General features: G+C 44.8%; 1 protein-coding gene across 1 annotated transcript in view; it reads right to left on the bottom strand.

Annotated features, from left to right (window-relative positions):
- The window catches only part of IL17RD (interleukin 17 receptor D), a 70,519-nt gene that overhangs the window by 13,906 nt on the left and 31,513 nt on the right, over positions 1 to 25,100 (bottom strand). The window contains exons 2-8 of the mRNA XM_043587705.1: positions 15,384 to 15,441; positions 10,862 to 10,987; positions 6,182 to 6,300; positions 5,564 to 5,684; positions 3,082 to 3,126; positions 2,838 to 2,989; positions 1,462 to 1,527 (exon numbers count right to left, since the gene is read on the bottom strand). Of these exons, the coding sequence (XP_043443640.1) occupies positions 1,462 to 1,527; positions 2,838 to 2,989; positions 3,082 to 3,126; positions 5,564 to 5,684; positions 6,182 to 6,300; positions 10,862 to 10,987; positions 15,384 to 15,441 (687 nt within the window). The remainder of the gene's footprint in view (positions 1 to 1,461; positions 1,528 to 2,837; positions 2,990 to 3,081; positions 3,127 to 5,563; positions 5,685 to 6,181; positions 6,301 to 10,861; positions 10,988 to 15,383; positions 15,442 to 25,100) is intronic.

Consider the following 25,100-nt stretch of genomic DNA (forward strand, 5'->3'; position numbering starts at 1 on the left):
CTTTAAGAGGGTTTAAAACCCTCTTAAAACCACATACTGCTACCAAGTCATACAACCAGTGTTTCTCCTAAAATGTTGAAACATGTTGGTTTCTCTGAATAGTGGGGCTATGGGCAAATTTTTAATTTCATTTCCTATTTTTCTTTTTTTCTACTTTTGTTTGACTCCTATTTTTTGTAGTATGTTTGATACTAAAAAAGTAATCTAAAATAAAGAATCTAAAATAAAGAAGAAAAATATATATCCCTTGCATGCTTTTTTCCGTGGTATTTAGAACTTCATATATATTAATACAGAAAATGTCAGCAGAAACCTAGAGAGGGATAGGCAGATATAATGGACAGCACTTTTGTTTTATTACTAAAAGTTTTTATTTTTTTATTTTTATTTGAGAGAAAAAGCAAGCGTGTGAGTGGAGGAGGGGCAGAGAGAGAGAGAGAGAGAGAGAGAGAGAGAAAGAGAGGGAGGGAGGGAGGGAGGGAATCCCAAGCAGGCTCCACACACTATCAGTGCAGAGCTCGATGCCAGGACTGTGACATCATGATCTGAGCCAAAACCAAGAGTCAGACGCTCAACCAAATGAGTCACCCAGGCGTCCCACTAAATAATTTTTAAATCTAAATTTTTAAAAAAATATTTTTGTAGTATGAAGATGTAGGGGCCCAGGGCAGGTTGTCCCTGTAGGTATCACAATGGCTTATTGATAAATACTTTGAAATGAAGTTACTTGGCGAACAAGCAAGGACAGACCCTCCCTTCTGTCCCCCTGAAAGCAGGAAACAGATCTCCCATATAACAAATACTCTCACTATACGAACAAGTAAAAACGACATCCTTCTGGTCTGAGATAGGGACTTGAAAGTCGAGAAAGCTGTAGAAACAAACCTTGTTATTTTTTTTCTAATTTATTACCTCAGCCTAAATTCCACTTAGAATTCCTTATTAAGTAAAGCTCCCAAACATCTATTTTCTTTATCCTGTCAACTCCTCACTAATTTAGTATCTCTTTGTTTAAAAAGTATAAAAACTACACCTGCCTTTGTCATTTCTTTGGGTCTCAATTTCATTATTGGGCCTCTGTGCCCACTCAGTAAGACTCTGGTTTTTTTCTCCCCATAATCTGTCTCATGTCAATTTAATTCCTAAAACAGCTAGAAGAACCCAGGGAGGAAAGAAGGAGGTTTCTTCCTCCCCTACAAAGGAATACTGTCTAAAAATTCTAAATCATGGACTATATGGTTTCATTAAACTATTTATATGAAATATTTGAAATAATGAATGAGAAAAATCAAAGATTGATTACATATAAACTTTTTAAAAAGCATGTTAAGGACCATGTAAAAATATAATTGTACACACCCTCAATGGCTTGAAATTTTAGTGTTTTAAACAGTGGGAATTCTACATGAACTAGATTCATTCTGCAGAATTAATAATAGGGCTTTCTTGAGTTATACGTACCTCAATGATATAATCCCCAGGAGAAACATTTTGAAGGAGGCAGCTGGTTGTCTCTGTATTTTGCTCCTGCAAAGAAACAAAACAACACTTTTAAAACTCACTTCTTGGATAAAGGTCATCTGGACTGCTCTTTTCCCCCTAGAGCTGAAGGAGACTTGCCACCAGTCTTAACCATGTTCAGAACACTTTGGTTAGGGCAGAAAGCAACCATGTGTATCTGCTACATGTTATCTGAACTTCACTTTGATAAAAAGGCCCAGGAGAGCCCAGGACCAACCCCCCACCCCCCATAGTCTAAACTTAGCTGGTGATGCCCTCAGCAGGCATATTTCATCTGAAGACAAAGAAACTAGTTAGAATACCCTTGACTTATTGAAAGCGTGAGGAAAGAAATTACCCGCCCATGTTTGTGCATGTTTTATGTGCTGTAATTTTAACTCGAGCAGAAGGTCAAGGAAGATCAATGACACAGATGAGAGCCCACAGGAAAACAAAACTCAACAATATAGGAGCACGTCCAGGAAGGCACTAAGTTCTGCTACCCTGACCCAAACCCTCTCCTGGTGCTCGCTAGAGGCAATCTAGCAGTCCTGTGCACTTGCACCAGACATCTTCCCCTCTTGCTGGCCACCCTCAGTTTAAGAACTTGGCTGTTGAGCTTCTACTTGACTTTGGCCTATGTGTAAAATCAGTAGGCCCCTAAAATCCTAGTGGTTTGGCTCCTAGATGTGGCATTTCCACTGACTAGCTGTGTGACCTTGAGCAAGCTAGGTGACCACCTGAGCCTCAGGTTGCCCATCTGTAAAGTGGGGTGACAGCAGCCTCTGTTGCATAGAGTTGTAATGATTCAGTGAGCATAAAGCACGGTGACTGGCACACAGTGAGCGCCCAATTAATGTTTAAAATGTAGCAGAAGGAACTAGAAATACTTCATTCTTTTGGCTCCTTGGTAATACCTTTCCCAGGCTACATCACCATGGGGATAGCTGGGGTGTAGGTAACTGGGGAGTGAGGATATCCCTGAGACTATGCTGGAATATCTACCAACTGCTGAGCGTCAAAGTCTAATGTTCATGTTGAACCACCCAGATTCTAGGGGCCCAGGGGTCACTTTAAAACATGTACTATTCCAGGGGCACCTGGGTGGCTCAGTCGGTTAAGTGTCTGACTTCGGCTCAGGTCATGATCTCACGGTTCGTGAGTTCGAGCCCTGTGTCAGGCTCTGTGCTGACAGCTCAGAGCCTGGAACCTGCTTCAGATTCTGCATCTCTCTCTTTCTGCCCCTCCCCCACTCATGCTCTGTTTCTCTCTCAAAAATAAACATTAAAAAAAATTTAAAACATGTAGTATTCCTTAATGTACACATAGCAGCTCACCTGTTTACAGGTCTTTCGCTTGAAGGGCCCTTCATGCTTGAGCTTATAATGAAGATAGAAGAAACGGAAGCCAAAGGTGTGTGGTGCGTGGTCGAAGGACACCTGCATGTCCAAACCGTGCTGGGTGATGTTCAGGTTCCGAGGCTTCCAGACTGGGAGGAGGAAGGACCCGGATGAGCACCCAGAGGCCACCCCGACACCACTGTGCTGCAAAGACTTGACAGATAGGAACGGCTATACTCACAGGGTTTACAGGCCAGGTTGTCCGGCTGTAGCAGTAGGTCGCAGGCTATTAAGAAAGATGTATATTTTTAGTTATAGTACAGTCTGACATTTTCCTCATGCAATAATTCAGTAAAATGTAAATACATGGCGCTGGGTACTGCTGGTCAAAGTATAAAATAGATCAATTGAGCAATGATTTCCGGTACAGTGCAGTTATATCTCATGAACATTTAAATTGTACAATATAAAAATATTAATGCAGTTCATTTTGTGCCAAATAAATGGAAACAGTGTAAAGTCACCCAAGCTTTTAAAGCTTGTCAAGCATTACATAGTTTCAAGGCCAGTGGGACTGTGTTCAGCCCACGGCCACATGGAGGCTCTGTTTCAGCTGTAAACAAAAGTGACGCCAGCCCTGCTCCACTGCACAGGTGCTTAGGCGCAAGAGAACTTTGGAGTGATCCTAGTAACTGCCTTGGGTTGTTTCCACATTTGCCAGCATTCTATTTTAAAATCCTTTTGGGGGTGTCTGGGTGGCTCGGTCAGTTAAATGTCCGATTTCAGCTCAGGTCATGATCTCAGGGTTCGTGAGTTCGAGCCCCGAGTCAGGCTCTGTGCTGACAGTGTGGAGCTTGCTTCAGATTCTGTATCTCTCTCTCTCTCTCTCTCTCTCTCTCTCTCTCTCTCTCTCTCTCTCTCCCCCCCCCCCCGCCTCTCCCCCACTCATGCACATGCACACACACTCTCTCTCTCTCAAAAATAAATATATAAATAAATAAACATTTTAAAATCCTTTTGATGGAGTCTAAAAATGGCATGCAGGCATCTACTAAATAGTGGCACCAGCACTGAAAACTAGGCTGTAGAGTTTTTGAAACAGGACTTAAATGTGATAAAAACACGAGAGGGGCCAAACAGCTAGTCCAATATGCCATGTTGCTAACCCAGGGAGAACCTTCTGGAAAATGTCCACATACTGCCAAGAAAATCAAAGGCAGCATCACGATCACAGGGCATGGAAATGGTGATAAACACATCTCCCGCCTCTGCCTCACCCCCAGATAGACACAATGATTCTGATGGGAAGACTTTATCTTAAATTATGCTAGTTCTGATTAAGGCAAGCTTTTCTAAAACATATTTGAATCCTCTAACTGGTTCTGTGTAAGGCACTGAGATGTAAAATGCACATAGTCTTTGCCCTATGGAATCATATTTTAATTAAGAAAATGAGACCAAACTGTTATAAAATAATTGTGCTGCACAGGAAACACGGTTTAAAAAAAGAAAAGAAAAGAAAGGCAAAAAGAAAACAACCAGAGCGTGAATGCTGCAGCTGAGAACAAAAACATCACAGAGGAGGAGGACAGCAACTGGGCCACATAGGAAGGGCTGCTGCGTTGGCCTGACAGCTGACCATCAGGGGTCTGGTATGCCAGACAGAAAGACTGGACGGGAAGGCAAGAGGGAATGGCTGCAGGTTTCAGGATGCCTCGGCACCAAATCTGAAAGCAGCGATTCAGGCTGAAGAAAGACACACCACACCGTGCACTGAACAGACGGAAAAGGGTTGGCTGGTCAGCATGGTTGGCTGGAGAGTGTGGACTCCAGAGTCAGACTTTTGGGTTCAAATCCCAGCTCCCACCAGGGTCTTTAATCTCTGGGTCTATCACTGCACATGTAATAAGTGGACATGAGAGGATTAAATTCTTGAAGGGTTGGAATGGGGGTAAACTGAGTCAGTGTTTAGAAAGCATTTAGGGGTGCCCTGGGTGGCTCAGTTGGTTAAGTATCCAACTTCAACTCAGGTCATGATCTCATGAGGTTTATGAGTTCAAGTGCCGTGTCAGGCTCTGTGCTGACAGCTCAGAACCTGGAGCCTGCTTTGGATTCTGTGTCTCCCTCTCTCTCTGCCCCTTCCCTGCTCATGCTCTGTTTCTCTCTCTCTCTCTCTTTCAAAAATAAACAAACATTAAAAAAAAAAAAAAGCACAGGACCTGACACGTGAAGGTTAAAAAAACAAACTTTCTAGAAAAAGGCAATCTCAGGGTTGTTGCTTAATTTTCTTAATGTAATCCTGAAAACAGGCAATCACTCACAGAAGCCACCTTCCTGATGACAGGTAAAAGATGGATTATTTCACGCTTTCCCCTTCACCCCCAAAAATCAACTTCTACTGTTTATTCCTGCTCTTCTTTTTTCCTAAATGGTTTTAATATATGGCTGTCTGACAGCACTTTAAAAAAAAAAAAGAAAAAAAAAGAAATCAAGCATCAACATCTACTCTTGAACAAGCGTGAAATGGGTGTCGTAGGCAGTATTAGGTGAATACTGCCTAGGCCAAATCCTAATTCTAAGAATTGCTTTTCTGGGTACTTTTCCTGGATGCTTTTCTCCTCACGATGCTGGTGTCATACCAGTATTTGGTATATTTCTCCAAAAAGTCATTAGAATCAGGAGCAGTCTCATCATGGGAACCAGGCAAGAAAGGCCATACTCACCGCGGGTTCTGAAGAAGAAAGGGTGGTAATTGCTTTCATTTTTAATGGAAGGAAAAGGGACGATCTTCACAAAGTAATCCGTTTCAAATTTCATATTCAGGAAAGGTTGAGATTCCATTCCCTAAAAGGGAATAAAAACAGACATGATATCATGAAGAAATTACCCACCCCTCCACCTACACACAGGACCTTCAGTCCTCTCTGATAGTCACCCAGACACCACTCCAGAGCTAGGGGCTATTTTCTGGACCAAGTTTAGGTTTGGATCCCTAACCGAAATAAAGACTGACAATGCTGCCTGTGGTCTGGCAAAGAAGCCCTAGGTGGTGAACGTGGAACCTCAAAGCTGGTGGGGAGGAGTCTGCGTGCTCTTGAGTGCACAAAGCCACCTTCCAGGACATGTAACCTGAGAGGTGTGTTTACCAGCGAGAGGTGCTGGAGGGTTTCTCTGGGTGTGGAGCAGGCTCAGGGTGTTGCCGAGCTGTTTCTCGCCCACCTTGGCAGGAGGGGTGGACCCCACAGCCCCTCCTTCTCCAGTTTCACAGACATTCAATAGACCATTCAGACGCCCAGAACAATGGCGTGTCTCCAGGGGCACATTCCCCGCGTGTGACTTACAGTTCTTTTGAAGCTACTGTTGAGCTGCTTTGGGTCCTTTAGAATCAGTTGTTGGCACCGTCTTCCCTCTGACTTCAGCTCCTCCAGTATTACTCGAAATCCTTTTAGGAATTCGATGCCTAAGCAGAGCAGAATGCTTTTATTAAAAGCCAACCTAATTACTTTTGAACACACTTTCCTTCCTCCAAGATTACCATCCTTTCCACCTACACAACGGAGGTAAAGGAATTCTTACTTTGGCTAGCACATCTGAGTCTTACAGAAAGGAAAACCACATACCCTGCATTCCTCTGGTACAGGCCAGGTGATTTTCTCCATCCCATCATTACTAATTAATTAGCTCTAATCCAGCCAGCTACTTCACAAATGCCCATTGCCTCTGTGACATTAGGGTTCAAATATATAGACTCAAGTCAAAACTGATCCTGAAAGTCTACAGTGGAATACGCAATTTCTAGGTCCTGACACAGAGTGTATTCAGCTGATGGTAATTCCCAATGCTGACTAGGGACTCCCGTAAACCATGTTTCTGCTTTAAGTTTTCGTCCTATATTTTGCTGGCATGGTTCATCCAAGTAATGCACAAAATTCCCAACAAAGTGTGTGTCTACACCCAAGGGGTTTCGAGGCTTGGGATTAAATAGCTCAGAACGCCCATGTGATTTACAAAGTTCTTGCTCTAATCATGCCTGAAAGGCAGACACCCAAGGGCTGCCCAGTGTGCGCTCTTCATACAGCCCTCCGAGGCCCCGAGACACCCACAGTGCCACTGAAAGACGCCCGGCCCAGCCTCCCGCCACCTGAGGATTAAGCTCCGCTGATCACAAGAGCCAGTACCAGTGCTCTTCGTCATTTGGAGACTGGAGCGGTCCGACTGCAGCTGGAGATCCCCAAAGCCGGCCTCAATTGGCACGGTATCGATTTCGCATTCTTTCTGAACACTAGACAAGGAGACAATTTCAACCCTTCCCCTCCCGGGGCAGAAGTAATGACATAGGATGCAATTAACCAGGTGGAAAAAGTACCGATGGCAAAGGACAGGGAAATCTTTTTTGAAAAGATTCTTTAATCCTATAATTATTTGATGAAGAACACGTATTTTATGGTGAGTAGGGCAAAGGAGTTATAATTAGAGCTTCACATTTTCAGGGGTCATGGGGTACAGTGTGCAGGCACTGACTCTGCTGTACTGTATTTCAAGTTTAAAGCTTCCTGTGGGGGTGAGAGCCACCTGACCCACAGCCCAAGATTCAGACGCAACAGGAGCCACAGTCTCTGACCAGCAACTAAGATTTATTTCATGTCATGTCCTTAGAACTCCTGTTTAACAAAAGCTGGATGATTCATATAATTAAAGATTGCACACCTCACAGTTTCATAAAATTCGTCAGCTGAGGTAGGAGTAGGTGGTTCCAGTCCTTATTTTTATTTATTTTTTAAATGTTTTTTCAAGTTTATTTATTTAGAGGGAGAACACAAGTCGGGGCAGAGAGAGAGAGAGACAGAGACAGAGAATCCCAAGCAGGCTCATGTTGTCAGCACAGAGCCCGACGTGAGGCTCGATCCCACAAACTGTGAGATCATGATCTGAGCCAAAATCAAGAGTCAAATGCTTGGGACACCGGGGTGGCTCAGTCAGTTAAGGGTCCGACTTCGGCCTGGGTCATGATCTCACGGCTCGGGAGTTCGAGCCTTACGTCGGGCTCTGTGCTGACAGCTCAGAGCCTGAAGCTTGCTTCCGATTCTGTGTCTCCCTCTCTCTCTGCCCCTCCCCCGTTCTCTCTCTCTCCCCCCCCCCAAATAAATAAATGTTAAAAAAAAAATTTTTTTTTAAAAAGGGTCAGATGCTTAACCAACTGAGCCACCCAGGAGCCCCTAGTTCTAATTTTTAAGAGGTTAGTGTGAAAAACCACTATGCCAAGTCTGGCAGGTGGGGGTAAAAGCAGCAAATGTAAACCTTAACGCCTTTATCACAACGCTCTGAATTCCTTTTAGTTACACATTTAACAACTTTACAGAGCAACTTCCCATGAAGGGACGTATTTACTCCTTCTCATCATTGAAAACTCATTAATCCTCCTGGCATCCATGGGAGGAAGGTATTGTCCTCATTTTACAAATGAGGACATAGGTACAGAGACAGTGAATGACTTATCCGGGATCACACAGGAATTAAATGGCAGATGTGGGATTCAAACCCAGGAGTGTCTGGCTCTAAGCTGGTACACTTTTTTTTTTTTTTAACGTTTGTTTATTTTTGAGAGACAGAGACAGAGCGTGAACAGGGGACAGGCAGAGAGAGAGGGAGACACAGAATCCGAAGCAGGCTCCAGGCTCTGAGCTGTCAGCACAGCACCCGATGTGGGGCTCAAACCCACGAACCGTGAGATCATGACCTCAGTTGAAGTTGGACACCCTTCTAAGCTGGTGCTCTTAACCCATATGCTTTTCTGTCACCCAAGGAGTCTTTTTTTTTTTTTAATGTATATTCATTTTTAAGAGAGAACACAAGTGGTGGAGGGGCAGGGAGAGAGGGAGACAGAGGATCTGAAGCAGGCTCCGCACTGACAGTTTGAGCCCAATGCGGGGCTCAAACTCACAAACCAAGAGATCATGACCTGAGCCGAAGTTGGACACTCAACCCACTAAATCACCCAGGCTCCCCAGGAGTTTCCTTGATAGAACCTGATAGAAACAGATAGAACCTGTCCACCCACAAATCGTCATTCAGGAAAAGCACCACATTCTGCCCTCACTGCTCCACCTGTTAGTTTTCCAACCACCTAGCTTCCATCCCTTACTTGCATTCTAAAGGAGACTGCAATTTGTCAGGCCAACCCCTCAACCGTATAGCCTTACATGGAATGACCACTTCCTGTTGATCCACAGAGAATGTTTTTATCTTTAAATGTTAAGATAATGTTATTTTTGGAAAACCCACTGGGTTCAGACCCAGCAGTATTTACACGGATAAATGAGTCAGGCCCATGGATCTAATCCTTCCTCCCTCACTCTGCACTCACCTCTCCTGCAGTCTGGTTTTTCTGAGAATTATCCTGTTCAGATTAAGAAATCCAGACTTTATGTTACTTTTCCCTTATCCAGATTTCTTTTTTTTTAAATTCTAAGATTCAGTGGCAATGTCAAAGAAACAGGTTTGAGGACCAGGTTTTGATGATGATAACAGTAGCCATTTTTTTTTCTTCTTAAAGATTTTATTATTATGCTTTTTTTATTTGAGAGAGAGGGAGGGAGCACAGCAGAGGAGAGGGGCAGAAGGAGAGAAAGAATCTCAAGCAGGCTCCAGGCTCAGTGCAGAGCCCAATGTAGGGCTGGATCCCACCACCCTGGGATCATGACCTGAGCCAAAATCAAGAATCAGACACTCAATCAGCTGAACCACCCAGGTGCCCCTAAAGATTTTAAGTAATCTCTACATCCAACATGGGACTTGAACTCACAACTGAGATCAAGAGTTGCATGCTCTACCAACTGAGCCAGCCATGTGTCCCAATAGCCACTGTTTTAAATTTTAAGAGCTCTTTCTAGAGATGGCTGGCTGACACAGTTGGATGACTCTTGATCTCAGTGGTCATGAGTTTGAGCTCCACGCTGGGTACCCAGATTATTTAATAAAAACTTAAAAAATAAAAGAACTATTTCTAGAAATACTGTGTGCATGCGAGTGTGTGTGGAAATCGTACAAAAACCAGGAGGCCGTCAGTCGTCTTCACATCACAGATGGGGAAGCCAGGGCTCAGCAAGGCTTAGCAGCCTCTTGTGGCAGGTAGAATCTGGGTTCACACCCAGGCCCATCTGAACAAATGGGCCCTGACCATGTCCTCCACCCAGCTGTCCCATCCTCTCTTATATCATCAACTCATTAAAGAGGACAAGCAAACTCTGCCCTAATCTGAATCTGACCAGATAATGTGGGTTTGCTTTTTTTCTGTTTCTTCATTTTGAATTTTTTTCAGCCCACACAGTTCACATAAATTCAGTTAGTTGCCAAGATTTAAAAACTATTGACTTTAGAGTCACTTGGGTGGCTCAGTCAGTTGAGCATCCGACTTCGACTCAGGTCATGATCTCATGGTTAGTGACTTCAAGCCATGCATCAGGCTTGCTCCTGTCAGCATGGAGCCCATCTTAGATTCTCTGTCCCCTCTCTCTTTGCCCTTCCCCTGTTTGCTCTCTCAAAAAAAAAAAACATTTTTCTTAAATTATTAATTTTATGGATTCTTACGAGCCCTGAGATATTCCTGTAAACTCACAACACGTGCCAGTGCTGTGCCCGGATATCCATGTGGGCATACAGATGTCCAATGCTGGACACTAAAGCCATTATGCCCTTGGACAGGTCACCGGTCCCCTGGCTACTGCTTAGACCCAAAGGCTAAGGCCTCAGCACGATTTATTGCCATACACTATTATTCTTCAAACCCACATCTCTCTCAGTAACAGCCAAGGGAACAAAAGATGAGCCATGGGGTACAGTATTAAGCTCTGTACATGCCCAGGAAGTACATGCAATGAAGCAGGAAGCATATCTGTGCCCAAGCACACCTAAGCTACACGTATGTCAAGACCTGCCTGGCCCCTGCAGGTTGTCACACTGGGACCCTTGCACTGGTCACCACCCACACAGGCCACATGCTGGGCTCCATTTTGACCACTTACCAAGGGCCCCTGGGGACCAAAGAATGGTGACTGCCACTTGCTCATGGCAAGCATACTGACTGATGGTGATGTTCTGGGCATCAGCAATCACGTGCTTCCCCACTGGATTCAAGTAAGTGGTGCAGTCTAGACAGTTGCGAGAACAAAAACAGTTAGATTAAAACTTTAAATTTTACAATTTTTTATTGCCAGGTTCATCTTCTCAAATTACACAGAGCCATCCGGAGGCAGCCAAAGCCATTCTGTTTAAAGATGTGTGCCTCAAAAGCCTAAATATGACAGTAAAGTGTGACTATTTGGGAAACTGTAAGATGCAGTCGTGGAATTTATTTATAGCACCACCACCACCCCACCACCCCCCTCCCCACAAGTTAACTTCTAGGACAGCATTAGGGGAGGATCATATACAGTCTGGAGTTGGACTATGTATCTGGCATTAACTTTTTTTTTTACTGTTAAGACATCTTACCTAAATCAAGAATTATTTACATTACTTCCATCAGTTTTCAGCATTAGAGAGTGATCTGAAGCAAAACCAATGGCTAAATACTGGGGCTTGTTTTTAGAAGAAACCTGGAGGCAAAGTGAGCAGGGAAAGGAAGTAATAGGGTAAGACTCATGGGGGAGGGGCGCACAGCAAGACAGTTAAAACAATCCAATTAGTACCTGCAAAAGGTACTAACTGACTTCCTGATGAGTGAAGCACCTCCAGTGTTAACTGGCCTCTTCGCAAAGGGAAAACACCATGTGTTAATCCAAGACATCCACAATGCCCACCAAACCCAAAGAGTTCCACATTACTCAGCCAATGAAGACCCGATTCTCTGATTTTGCCTGAGGACATTACTTGCAGCCAGGTGTCAATGTGGCCACTACCACGTGAGCAACTGTGACACCTGGTATTGCTAAACACATCTTCAAAGTCTACAGAATCCTAAAAAGCTGCCAGAAGCTTCCAGCCAGACTCAGCATGGGACTCCAGACAATGGCCGTGGGCTGTTCTGGCCACAGATGCAGGGGAGAACCATCGGCCCTCCTCGGCAATTTTTTTAAGGTTTTTATTTATTTACGTTGAGAGAGAGAGCGCGCGCGCGCGAGCGAGCGAGTGAGTAGGGGAGGGGCAGAGACAGAGGAAGAGAGAGATTCCCAAGCAGGCTCCACACCATCAGCACAAAGCCCAATGCATGGTTCGAACTCACAAACTGTGAGATCATGACCTGAGCCCAAACCAAGAGTCAGATACTTAACAACTCCCAGGTACCCCCAACTCACAATTTTTATGCTGCTTCATCTCCATTTCTTTCTCAATGGTTAAACTTGAAAACTCTCTTTGGTATCTGCTGCAAAAGGTCCTCAGTTCCATCTAATGTCCAAAACTACTCATTACCCCTCCAAAGTCGGGGTGTTTTTCTTTGAGGTGAAGCAGTAAGGGGTTATTTTCTAGGCTCAATGAGTCTGCTGCACTCCCAGTGCCCCTGCTGTGCACCGTAGCATACATTTCCCATTTTTATGACTAAAAACCTTCCCTCGATACTTGAAAATTACAAAAGAACGTAAGAAAACTATAGAAGTCATGCATACCCTCCCACCACGGAGAGAACTACGATCAACTTCTAAAGGACATGCTTCCAAGCCTTTTAATGTGCATATAACATAAGTCCTTTTAAAATTTCTTACTAAAATTCAAAACACATGCACCACAATGCATCCCCCCCCCTCAGGTAACTCCCATCCCTCACAGAGCTTTGTGCCCTGCTTTCTTGCCTAACTGCACCCCCTTCCGGAAACTCCATCTGCTTAAAAAGCAGCCACCTCTACATTTCAATATTACTTCTTTTGAAAAGATGTTAATAATTAATAAAACCAAATTCTACTTCTAATGAAAATTGACTCTTGAAGCATACAACATATGTTCTCTGGGTGCAGAAGAGAATTTTAGAATAGAAAAAAATGTTTCTTTAAACATCTGGTTTAACACCCACATTGTACAAATGAGGAAACGTTTTGCAGTTAAGAGGCCAGCTGGGTGGCTTAGGATTCCGCTGCTGACCAGCCCTGGGTCTGGACAGAAAGCAGCCTGGCTCATGAAGGGCTCTTGCCATTCTAGCCTCAGCACAGAGATTACAACTATAGTAAATTCTGAATCAGAAGTGGTTAGCCTGAAAAAATCCCTGGCTGAAACAAGCTTCCCAATATTAAAAAAAACAAAACAAAAACAAAAAACCATCAGACTTGTCAATTTCAAGCATTTTTCATTTTTCGAAACCTCTGACTTAAACAGCTGTTAGGAAAAGATGCACGAAAACAAGAGCGAATCATGGGTTTTTTTTTCCTTTGTTCATTCCTAATGCCAAAATTAGCACTCTCCAGGTTTCTATAAATATAATTATGCAAATATAAAGTCAAAGAATTAAGAAAATGTATTACAAGCTACTCAGGCATTACCACTCAGAGCCCAAAGAAGAAACGAGAAATGCAAAATGAAAGGAGGCGTAGAGACCTAGGAGATTCGGTTTTGACTTAATGGCAAGACATTACCTTTCTTTGTAACATCAAATGGCAAAAGAGCAAAAATATAAGATTTTGTAGTTTAACCCTTTGGGTGAAAACCTGATCATTGGCTCTCAGCTCTTTCAAACAGATGAGTAACCAGTCAACTGAGCAAGAACAGAAACTTCCTTGTGGAAGAGAGAAAGAAATATCTTTTCAATGGAAAACAATGAATAAATTTTTTACACAAACCTGGATCCAATTATTAGCAACTCTAACATTTTGGATTCTGGTTACCAAAAAACTATGCCCAAATGACATTTTGCCAAAATGCAACCGAGCTTCAGATGTCTCAGGAGTCAATTCAAGTTGCGAATTAAATTCTAATTAAATGCTGAAGAGTAAGAAAGAAAGAAATGACTAAGAGACAGGCATCAGGCACGTGGGCCAAATGTTTAGTCCCATGAAGAAAACAATAGATACTTTTAAGTTTTACAGGTACAGATCCTCTTTCACAAAACCCCGTATTAAATTAGAGCTGCAAATACTTGTTTGCAGCTGACCGGAAAATTTTGAACTCTTGAATGTAATACAAGATCTGCCAGGACCAAGAGCATATATTAGAAATTAACTTTGTAGCTCAAAGAGAGATCTCTTACACATGTCTTTACTTAGCTGAATTAAGTGTCCTGGACTTGCAAATCTTTCATTAGCATTACAGCATTTACCCAGAACAGGCACCCACCACTAACTTGAAATGTCTGTTTCAAATGTAAGTCCTCATTGGTTAACTTAAAATACTCACGTCAGCAACTGCGGGCATAAATTTGACACACATATTTGTATCTTAAAATTGTTAGATTGTATACATGACCTCAAAAATCTTGCTCTAGCAGTGATCATTTCAAAGGCCTCACTGTGACCTACACCCATTATGTACATGGATTCACAACCCTCTCCAAGAGATGAATCAAATGTCAGGAGTCACTTAAATAGGAGTCAAGCTCCCTCTTGTTAACATTTTTACATATAAATTATGGCTCATAAGGCTAAAATGCTCACAATTCCATACAATTACCTTCTCAGGCATGCAAGCATTTGCTGAGGGGAGACTCTATATGCTTAATCAGAAAAAGCACCCCACCCTGCCCTTAGAAAACAATTCAGACAGATTAAGTCACACTTCCTTGAGAGAAAGGGCCAAAAAGATGCTGTATTCCAATTCTGGTTGGAATGACTTCTAATATTAACAGATATCAATTACTGAGTGCACATCGTAGGCCAGCCACTGAGTTAAGCAGTTAAAAGCATTACCTCATTTAACCCTCAAAATGATGCCGAGGAAGAACCTAATCTTTATTTTATATGATGTGAAACTGAGGCTTGAAGTCAAATCACCTGCCACAGCTCACAGCTGACAGGTAGGGAACCAGAGCTGGAATCCAGGTGAAGTCAGAGATGGCCAACTGGAGACCCTTGGGCAAATCTGGGGCAACGTTCACTTGGCCCACTCTATGTGTGTGAAAAATTTTAAATAGATGACAGTATTAAAAAATGGTTAGACAAAAAATGCAAATTTCTTACTCTTCTTCGAAATCACATCTGGCCACACTCAGGGAATTTCAAGGCCACCATGAGCTGGAATGGAGAGAAGCCAGTGCCCCCTTCAGACCAGACAGTCCCTGCTACTCCCTAGCATCTTGCACTTGAGTAGCTTTGTCCCATGCTGGGCCCTACAGGCATCTGCCTTAGTTCTTAAGGACATGACTACATCCTGAAGAAATCAGGGGAGGTCTCCCTCCATCCAAAATTTCTCCCAACACTATGGAGGGCACTTGACCTATCCAGGCTCCCAAATACTTGAGTGACTTAATGGAGACTCAGCCAGCTGCTTTAGCTCTATTGATAAACCTGAGCAGGTTCAGAAAATTCCTCAACCCTAGGACCTCAAGTGTCCTTGATTGAGCATGACTGTGTGAGCTTTAGATCGCTGAACGGGCCCCATTCTTCGGCAGTGAAGCCAGTTACTTACTGTCATATCTGAAGGTGATGTTGTGCAGCCCACTGTTTCTGCTGGCCGGCCCCACTCCCTGTGGGAAAACAAGAGAACATGATGAGGAGAAAAGCCAATTTGCTTTTCCAGCACAGATCCCTTGGAGTCAAAATGTACACAAGATAACAAAGACCCAGGGTCATGCCAGTCGCTGAGCAGTATCTACCACTCTTCCCGCCCACTCTGTGCCTCTTCTCCCCCACTGACTGCCAACCTCCCTCCAGCCCAGGAGATTCCTACTGCCAGGCCGACAGCATCATGAGAACGTACTTCCCTAAGACAAGAGGAGCATGCTGTTCCGTGTTTGGGGGTTAAATAATAATTCATTAACAGTAAAATTGGGAGAGAGATCATGAGCTGCCAGCTGGAGCCCTTCCAGTTGGACCTGCTTTGAGCACTGATTGGTTATAAAATTTGCCTACCAGACAGTCTCGTCCAAAAGCTCTATTAAGCCACGACAGATAGGCAATTCCTCAAGTCTAAGGAAACAGGTTTTCTCATTCCAAGACTGGGAATGAGTGTGGGAATAAGCCATTACTTTTAATGAGAAAATTCTTCACTGTATCCATACCTATGCTTGGAATATATAGGGTGGGTCATAAAAGAAAAAGAAAAAAGACTTTAAAAGGGCTAACTCTAACTCTTGGTGATGTGGCCGTTAGCCATCTGCACTCTTAATAGCAGGGATAACAACTCCGCCAGACTCCCCACTTTAATTACAGCATCCACAGAGGGAGCACCGGATTCCTCCCGTTGCCCAGCCTTTTCCTAACCCACCACTTATCCATCATGGGAAAGAGCAGCTACAGACCTGCCGACTCTGGTTTAACTGTTTCTGTAATAATCTGCAAATGTGCCATTCAGCATTAATTGCAGAAGTCTCCAAAAACAGTTAATTCTGAAATGCTAAATGATGGGAAAATATTCTAACCACACAGCTAAAGTTTCCACTTAACAAAGGGGATGTTGGGGAAAACCATATGCTGGCAGCCCGGTATTTAATGGGCAATTGTCACACTGAGACACGATGTGCAGAATACTTCTGATGGAGCCCAGGGTCTCAGGCCACAACCCCATCATATCCATATGCTGTAGACATGTTCACGCTTTTTATCCTGAAGCCAGGCATGCCCACTGAAACCGTATCCTTGAGCTCAGATAAACATGGACCTTAGGAAAGCACAGCTGTGCAGAAAGGGACACACACACACACACACACACACACACACACACACACTTCTAATTCAAGTGAGAAGTAAGCAGTAACAAAATCTAAATCAACATGGTACACTAGCCCATGATCTACGGAGGCTCCCTTTCTTCCTGATACACCTTCCTCCTCCAGCTTTCCTGTTTCCACCCTCCTTTTCCCACATACACAAGATTCCAGAATTCCTCCCCTGAGCTAAAACACTTTGGAAAGGGTTGTTTTCTTATTAAAATCCTAAATGCCTCCGTAAATCCTTAGGGACAAGGACTCTAATGTGCCACAAGAGTCTGCCCAACTTCCAGATGGTCAAGCCCAGACAGTCACAACCAGGCAGGAGAAAATGCACTCTCTCCAAAACCCTTAGGAAATGCCCCAAACCACACCTTTCTCCCTTAAAAACCCCCAAGATATAAAATCACTTAGCATTAATTACTATTATGAGCTAGACATCATGCTAGGTATAGTGGTGAGGAAAACAGCCACTGGTCCTGTCCTCAGGAGCACAGTAGTTCATTCCTTCAAAGGAGACTAGTTGGGTATGTGGATCACATGCAAGGTATATAGACAAATTTCAAACCACACCTTGACTCTCCAGGAACCCTCAGCGTGGCATACAAGGAGGGTGCAACTAGGTGAAGAGCCAGCCATAAATAAACATACAGCTTATGAAATGCCATAAGGTAGCACCTTTGCTACCATGCCATGAGGTAGCACCTCACAAAGGATGATTCAAGGGGGAGGACAGCACACACCAGAAGCTGGAAAGAAGGAAGGGTAACCGGACTACAAGGGAGAGGAAAAGGGAGCATCACGGAAGGCAAACATCTACAGGCCAAGGTAGGTATCTTAATCCTTCCACCCTCCTGCTGGTGACCAAGGGCAAACCTCTTCACTCCACCGGGTTGGAGTGTCCTCAACTATTTTCCTAAAAAGATAATTTGCATGACTCCCCCCTGGGACAGGAGTTTGAGGAGGACCATGTGAAGCCATGTAGAGGAAGCACTTTCCAAAAAGCAAATGCATTTCACTTAATAGCATGCTTTGAGGTCTGTAGGACTCTAGTGACCAGTGACTATCACCTTACTTGTAGGACTAGCAGCTTTTCACTTTGTTCTTGTTCTCCTCATATTTCCATCGCAGCACGTTTTTTTTTTCTTTTTTTAAAGATTTTATTTTAAAGTAATCTCTACCTCCAATGTGGGGCTCCTACTTACAACCCTGAGATCAAGAGTCACATGCTCTACTGACTGAACTGGCCAGGGGCTCCTGCTGCAGCATGTTTTAACAGGTATGTACTGGGCACTTACGATGAGCTTGCATGGTGGAAAGAAGCCCAATATCGTGAGATGTGTTATATCTTGCAGACAAGAACCTAAATCCTTCCAAATAAGGTCTGTGCTGTATGCAGAGCTGTTCAGAAGAGGGCCCAGTGAGCGTGGCCTCAAAGGACAGTGAGGCTTGCATACAGCATCGATTCACTACCCACAGGGCATTCCACCTTGACCCCACCCCTGCAGGGCTGGGCACTTTTGGTCATCGACCAGAACTGGGTCCTAATCTCAGGGGCTTTGGCCACCAAAGTGATCTCCTAATGTGCAATTCTGCCCTCATTCCTCTGCTCCAAGCCCACCACTAGCTCCCTGTCCCTCCTAGAACATTCCCAATGTGGCTCCTGCCTGTCTTCTCAGCCGCTCCCCTCCCCACCTGCCAAACTCCTCCAGGCACTGCATTACTGCTCAGCACAAGTTCAGGAGCACTTCTGTATCCCAGAATGCCCTTCGTACCAGCCAAGACCTGCTCCTCCCATGGGCTTCTGCCTTAGTCCGTATAGCTCCATCACACGGTGTTCCTGACACACAGATGTGCCTGCATATTCACCCGATGAGAGTAAAGTAACCCACCCTCACAACCTGACTGGCCTGGCACTTCTGTTAATGCACATGCAAAACGGTCATTCTAATTCCACACAAAAATCAGAGACCAAAAGACCCTGTAACTAAGCCTCATCCTTGAGTTCAGAGGCAATAGAGCACAGAGCTCAACTCCATCAGAAGTACCAGTTCCTGTGTGCACTGGGAGATCTGCCACTTTTGGCAGTCATCCAGGGCATGGCTTCTGAGCACATGCCATCAGACAGATGCTCCATCAGGCTGTCCTCGCTTCGCACCCAAATGCTCCCGCTGCTCCGGAGCCCTCAGAAACCACAGGAGAAACGGTGTGCCCAGACTAGCCCACAGAACACTACTGTTTTCTTTATGCTTTGTGGTAGACAGAATACCAGCCCCCACAAAACAACAGGTCCCCAGGACCCATGCGGTTACCGCACACAGCAAAAAGGACTGTGAAGATGCAATTAAGTTTAAGGAACCTGAGATGGAGAAAGTATGTTGATGAGCCCAATGTTATCACACAGGTCCTTGTAAGTGGGATAGAGGAAGATCAGAGAAGGAGATATGGCCACAGAAGCAGAAGGCAGTGAGGCAGACATTGATTTAAAGATGCTACACTACTGGTTTTGAAGATGGGGATAGAAGGGGCTCATAAGCCAAGGAACATAGGCACCTCTAGATGCTAGAAAAGGCAGAAAAGGGTTCTCCCTAGAGCCTCCAGAAGGAGCCAGTCCTATCAACACCTTGATTTTCAACCCCACATAAGACTCATCTTGGAACTCTGACTCCAACAACTATAAGATAATGAATTCGTGCTGTTTTAAGTCACTAAATCGTGACAGTTTGTTACAGCAGTAATTGAAAGCTAATACATACATATACTTTAGCTGCAATATGGATGAAATGGATCTCAGTGTCACACATGTGCTGCGTGTTGTCATTTTCCCCTTCCCACACCCAGGGCAGACTGATCGATCACTTGTCACGGCCCTCTATACCACCCCGGATGCAGGCAGACATGAAACACTGACCCATCAAGCTGTTGCTTCAGATTCTGCCATCTTAGATGCACGCTTTTGAGGGCTAGCCTGGGGCATATCTGGAGTGGAGGAGTGGTTAACAGGATGGGCTTTGGAGTTGTACAGATGTGTGTTCAAACCTCCCCCTTTCAGGCTGTAGGACCTTAGACAAGCTTCCAAACTTTCCTGAGCCTCGTTTTCGTGAGCTATTAAAGTGTTTGAATAAAACTTCTTGGAAAAGTTTGGTGTGGGACTGACTGTATGAGAAGACATGTTATCAAGTATTCTGCACAGCACATGACACATTGAAATAGTTATGTTACCATTCCTGGGAAGATTCCTGCCCTAATAAGCAAAGAGCTGTGCAGCGTGGGAGTACGTGAGGTAGACAGGGGAACGCTCACAGGAAGGGGCATCTCCAGATATGATCAGTCTTAGCATCCAAACCTGGGGGTCTGGCAGATGGGTGGAAAGGTCAGGGCAAGGTGACAGAGGCACTAACCACCAGACTAAGGAATGGTCTTGGTGGGAACTGGGCAACCCAGTGACCCCCATCACTGGTAAGTGCTCAGGCTGGATCAGATGGGAAGAGACTGGAGGCAAAGTGACCAGAGCGGCCCCCTACTCCCTCATCCTTCTCCAAGCTTGCACCACAGTCTGGCCCTGGCCCATAGCCAGCCCTTGATATATATTAGTTTTCTGCCTGAATGAATGAATACATGATGAAACTAGGGAATGCAGACAAAGAACCCAAGAGGACCTAGCCTTGCGTGACAGGGTGAGTTATGGGCTTAGAATCAGGGCTCGCACTAAGAGAACATGGTGAGCAACTTACAAAGCTGGTGAATGGTTTTGCAAGCTGTTTTTCAGTAAACAATCCAAAGCTTTTAGCTACTATACCTGGTTTGATATTTAATGAGCTTACAATTAAGAATACTTGTTTGTGGCCTGTTACTTAAAAACTATAAAATGCCAATGCTGTGGCCTTAGGGTGTCACATTCTTAGTTAATTAACCACCCTCATTTGCTGCACTTGGGGGCAGCTTTTAATTTGTTCCAATGCTAGGGGAGAAGCCAGCCCCAGGTGCCTGGGGCTCTGCTATGAACACTCTATGGCGAGCAGGGACGGAAGCAGCAAATGGGAACATAATGGAGAAAACATCTTTTACTCAGGAAAGGGGGAGGGGAGGATAACCCATAAGTGCTCTAAAGGAATAAAATTCAAAACCCACACTATGCTCCACCCATATGGCAAAGAAGCAAAGGCCTGGACACAAAGACAGCCACAGGGAGGGATCCTACACAGAGCAGCTAGCGCAGGCCATGAGGGGCCATCCGAAGGCCCATTTCCTGAGGGGCCCTTGGGGATTCTAAGTCCATTGAAGACACCAACTTCCCAGAGCAACATTTCCAATCCAGCTCCAAAATAGCTTAACTGCCATTTTGGAAAGATGCATTTTGAAAAGAACTGTGCTAATTATAGTAGCCCCTTTCCAGTGGAAGGCATGGCCAAACTACAAGGCCTAAACAAGACTGCTTTCAAATCAGTTAAGGGCCTCTCAGAAAGCTAGCAATGTTTTAGTGACCCAAGTTTGGATGAACATTTATTTATTTATTTATTTATTTATTTATTTATTTTTCAACGTTTATTTATTTTTTGGGGGACAGAGAAAGACAGAGCATGAACGGGGGAGGGGCAGAGAGAAAGGGAGACACAGAATCGGAAACAGGCTCCAGGCTCTGAGCCATCAGCCCAGAGCCTGACGCGGGGCTTGAACTCATGGACTGCGAGATCGTGACCTGGCTGAAGTCGGACGCTTAACCGACTGCGCCACCCAGGCGCCCCTGGATGAACATTTAAATAAGAGCATCCATCATAAGGAACTGAGAGAATGGGTTTTTTTTTTTAAGATAACTGAACAACTACTTAAAAAACCAAGGCCAGCTTATACTTTCTATTTTGCCTTTTCCTCCACCTTGGGTTTCCAGCGTGTCAAGGAGATTTAAAAGATAGCAGACAATTCTGTGAGGCTTCAAATGCACTACAGGACTGACATTTTTGCCTGTGACCAGTGGATGTGGTAAAGGCAAGAGGCAGAACATGGGGTCAATTTACTCTGCACAAGTTCGGTTCAGATGGTTTCATAGATGAATTCAGACCCCACTTAACTTCAGTTCAAACCTTTAACTAAAAAAAGGCCGGGGGGGGGGGGGGGGGGGGGGGGGAGGGGGGAGAAAAGTCAGAAAAAAGGAGAGAAGCCCCAGGTGATGTAAGCTGAGGAGAATGCCGGCAAACCCAAAACACAAGGAAAATAAATCACAAAGCCAGCCTGGGTCTGGATCTATTCAAGATATTCTTCTCCACATTCCCGAGAGCTGTTCTCTCCCACTTTCCAACTAGATGCAACCAACTTCAGAAACGAAGGGTGCCAGCTGTCTGATTTGGGGAGGTAAGGCTTTGGATGTCTAGTGGGGAACACACAAGCTCTGGGGGAGTGCCGGTGTGTTCCCACCAGCAATTACCACGTCGGCCCAAAAAGACCCAGAGATCTTAAGCTAATTAGAGAGATTTGCTCGAGGAGGTAGGAAATCACTACTCCAAAGCATCGCCTGTGTACCAGACCAAAGCCGTAATCATGATTCATCTCTGACATGTTGCTAATCAGCACACACATGTTCCTAATTTCACGCTCCCCAAAGGAAAGCTGAAGGGACAATTGTTTCTGAGCTCGAACATGGAGCCAACCTATGCCAAGTTACAATGTGTTTTGCTTATCAAACTGAGAGCTCTGGTTTCCAACTAAGCTGCCTTTCACTATTTCACCCCTCCTCCACACCCCCACCCTCACCTCACACCCAAGGAAATCCATTCACTAAAGATAAAGATGTGTTAAGGCATTCATAGGAGTTGTCTCTCAGATAGTAACTTTTTTTTTAATTGAAATAGAATTGACATACAATATATAAGTTTAAGGTATACAATGTATTGACTTGATATATTTATTTATTGCAATAGCAACTTTTCTAACTGGCCATTACCTAAATGGAATTTAGTATGTTTTTAAATGTCTTTCCCTGCTCCAGATTTTGATTTTCTTATTGCTTTGCCACTGGAATATACACATGCAGTTAATGCCCAGAGATATCAACACACACACACACACACACACACACACACACACACACACACACACACTCTGACTTTTCTCCTGTGTTTAGAAACAAAACAAAACAAAGCTCTCCAGTCTCCTTGGTTTTCACAAAGCAAAAGCCCAAATACTTTTTCCAATTAGTCTGTTAAGGATCTGGGCTGTGTGTTCTCCCGTGGCTGATACTCACAAATAGACAGGATTGTTCCATTTCTCCAGTTCTCAAAACGTTAAAAGCAAGCTATAAAACATGCCTCCGGATAGCGAGCCAGACCCTCTCCCTTGGCTGCACACAGCACTCCCATCCACTCAAATGAGAACGGCATGTTAAAGAACTGGCATCTGTAAGGTAACTATCAGCCCATCTGCAGTTTAAAACGCACACACAGACAACTTCGCAGACACAGATTAACTGGTGTTCTGTAAACACTGGGTACGAAGAGGAAGCAAGCAACCAGCCACCCGAACACCCACCCAGCAAACCAGCTACCGGCTTGCTCTCACTTAGCTGTTAAAGGTAGTTACAAAGACTTCACTCCAGAAGCTCAAGAAAGTATCTCCCTGCAAGGGCAAAACAGTGATTAGACAATAGAGGAAAACTTCAAGCTATACACATGCCTGTTATGCCTAAGCTCAGAGGAAATGTTCGGATCAAAACAAAACTACTAATAAAAAGCCTTAGGACCACACAGAGAGCATGCACGGAATTGTACCGCTTCAAATACTGTTTCCGAGGCCCCGGGACAGAGTCTCCAAATACTGTATCACATCTGGAATTCTGCTTTTACAGCACAAATGCCTGCAGAAATAGGGGATTGTGACGTTGCCATGGGGACCAAGCCTCCTCCAGTCAGGCAGGTCCCCAGTGTGTCCCACACATGTGCTTCCTTCAAGGTGGATTTCACATATTTGGAAATTATGGAAGACCGCCCTTTTAGGTTTTAGTGCAAATCGAACATCACAGGCTACACTAGAAAGCAAGGGACCTTCTGTCAGCCTATTATTTCTGTCCACATGGTGGTCTCAGAGAGAAAAACCTCCTTAAAATAACAGTGGGAAGCAGCAAGTCAACATTAGACCCTTTTTCAAAAGTTATTTGTGGCTTTTCCCCCTTCCTCCAGGAGGGAGACAGGCTTCAAGCACCCCTTTTAAGCTCTCTTGTTCTCTGGCTGCAAAAATCCAAGTGAGTCCACCTATGTGCACAGCTGCCTCCCATTGCTGGTCTACGGGAGGGACCCCAGGCTCCAGCTCTGTCACTTGCCATCACAAGAAGTGAGCCACTAATGCCTTCCCAGCAGGGCTACTGGCCAAGGTAGGGGGTCTTCATTTTTAATTGTTGTTAAAGCAAAAAGGTTTCTAGAGCCCATAGGAGAATCCTGTGAGAAACATTCCTTACCCAACTTCCCCCCAAAACATTCTTACACAATTTGGGGGCATTCCCAAAACTCCCAGAGGCCACCGAGGGCTTCACAGAACCCAGGTCGAAAGCCATATATAGACACAAAGAATCTGGAGACCCCACTTAGAAATACCTTACGAGGTACGTCTGGGCTTCTCCACCTCTCTGGGAGGCAGCCTGTCCAACCAACCCCCCCCAGGTATGGATTCATACATACAGGAAAGCAACCCTCATTGGGTGCTGGCAGGTGCCCACGACCACTCCTCAACCTGCCATTCATCCTACCTCCCTAGGACCCCAGCTGGCTTAAAACAATGGTCAAGACCCTCATCTCTCTTTCCCCTGGGAGCATTCTCCCATCAGTTCTAACTAGAATGTCTCAAGCCAAAGCAACAGTGACTCCTCTAATACGTATCTGCTTCTCTGCAAGGTCTGGCCTTTCCCAGATTTCCTGGGGGGAAGGGAGGGAATCAGCCAGCCCAGAGGTGAAGCAGCAATCACCAAGTCCCATGGGCAGATAGAGGGGGCTCAGGGGGAACTTGTTCTCAGCCCTGCCCCAGCTCAGTGTGACCTCCAGATTGAACCATTTCCATCTAGTCTCTTAGATATCACATCCCAAAATGTCCCCCTGAGATGCAGCCAAAGTTCGTGAATGTGTGTGTCTGTATGTGTGCATACCCAGCCACACAGAAGAAGGAGAAAAAAAAAAAAAGGCACCAGGAAGTCAGCAGCTCTGCTCCAGGTGTTAACACTTAGCGCATCCTGCCCAGCCCCCTCCAGCTTGAGGCCGGCCGCCTGGGAGCCGGACACAGCAATTAGGCCCTTCCCGGGCTGGGCGCCTTTGTCCTCTCACTAACATCATTAGTGTCTGACTTCCTGTGCACAACAGGGCCTCCCGGGGGCAATCGCTGGCTGACCGGGGCAGGGCATTAGACTTCCTTTGTCAAAGACCCTCAAATGTTAACAAGCATGTGAACAAGCTTCTCCTCCCCCACAACACCCCCCCCCCCACACCTCCGCCACTCCTCCA

Source organism: Prionailurus bengalensis, chromosome A2 (genome assembly GCF_016509475.1).
Source record: "Prionailurus bengalensis isolate Pbe53 chromosome A2, Fcat_Pben_1.1_paternal_pri, whole genome shotgun sequence".
Taxonomy (NCBI): Eukaryota; Metazoa; Chordata; class Mammalia; order Carnivora; family Felidae; genus Prionailurus; species Prionailurus bengalensis.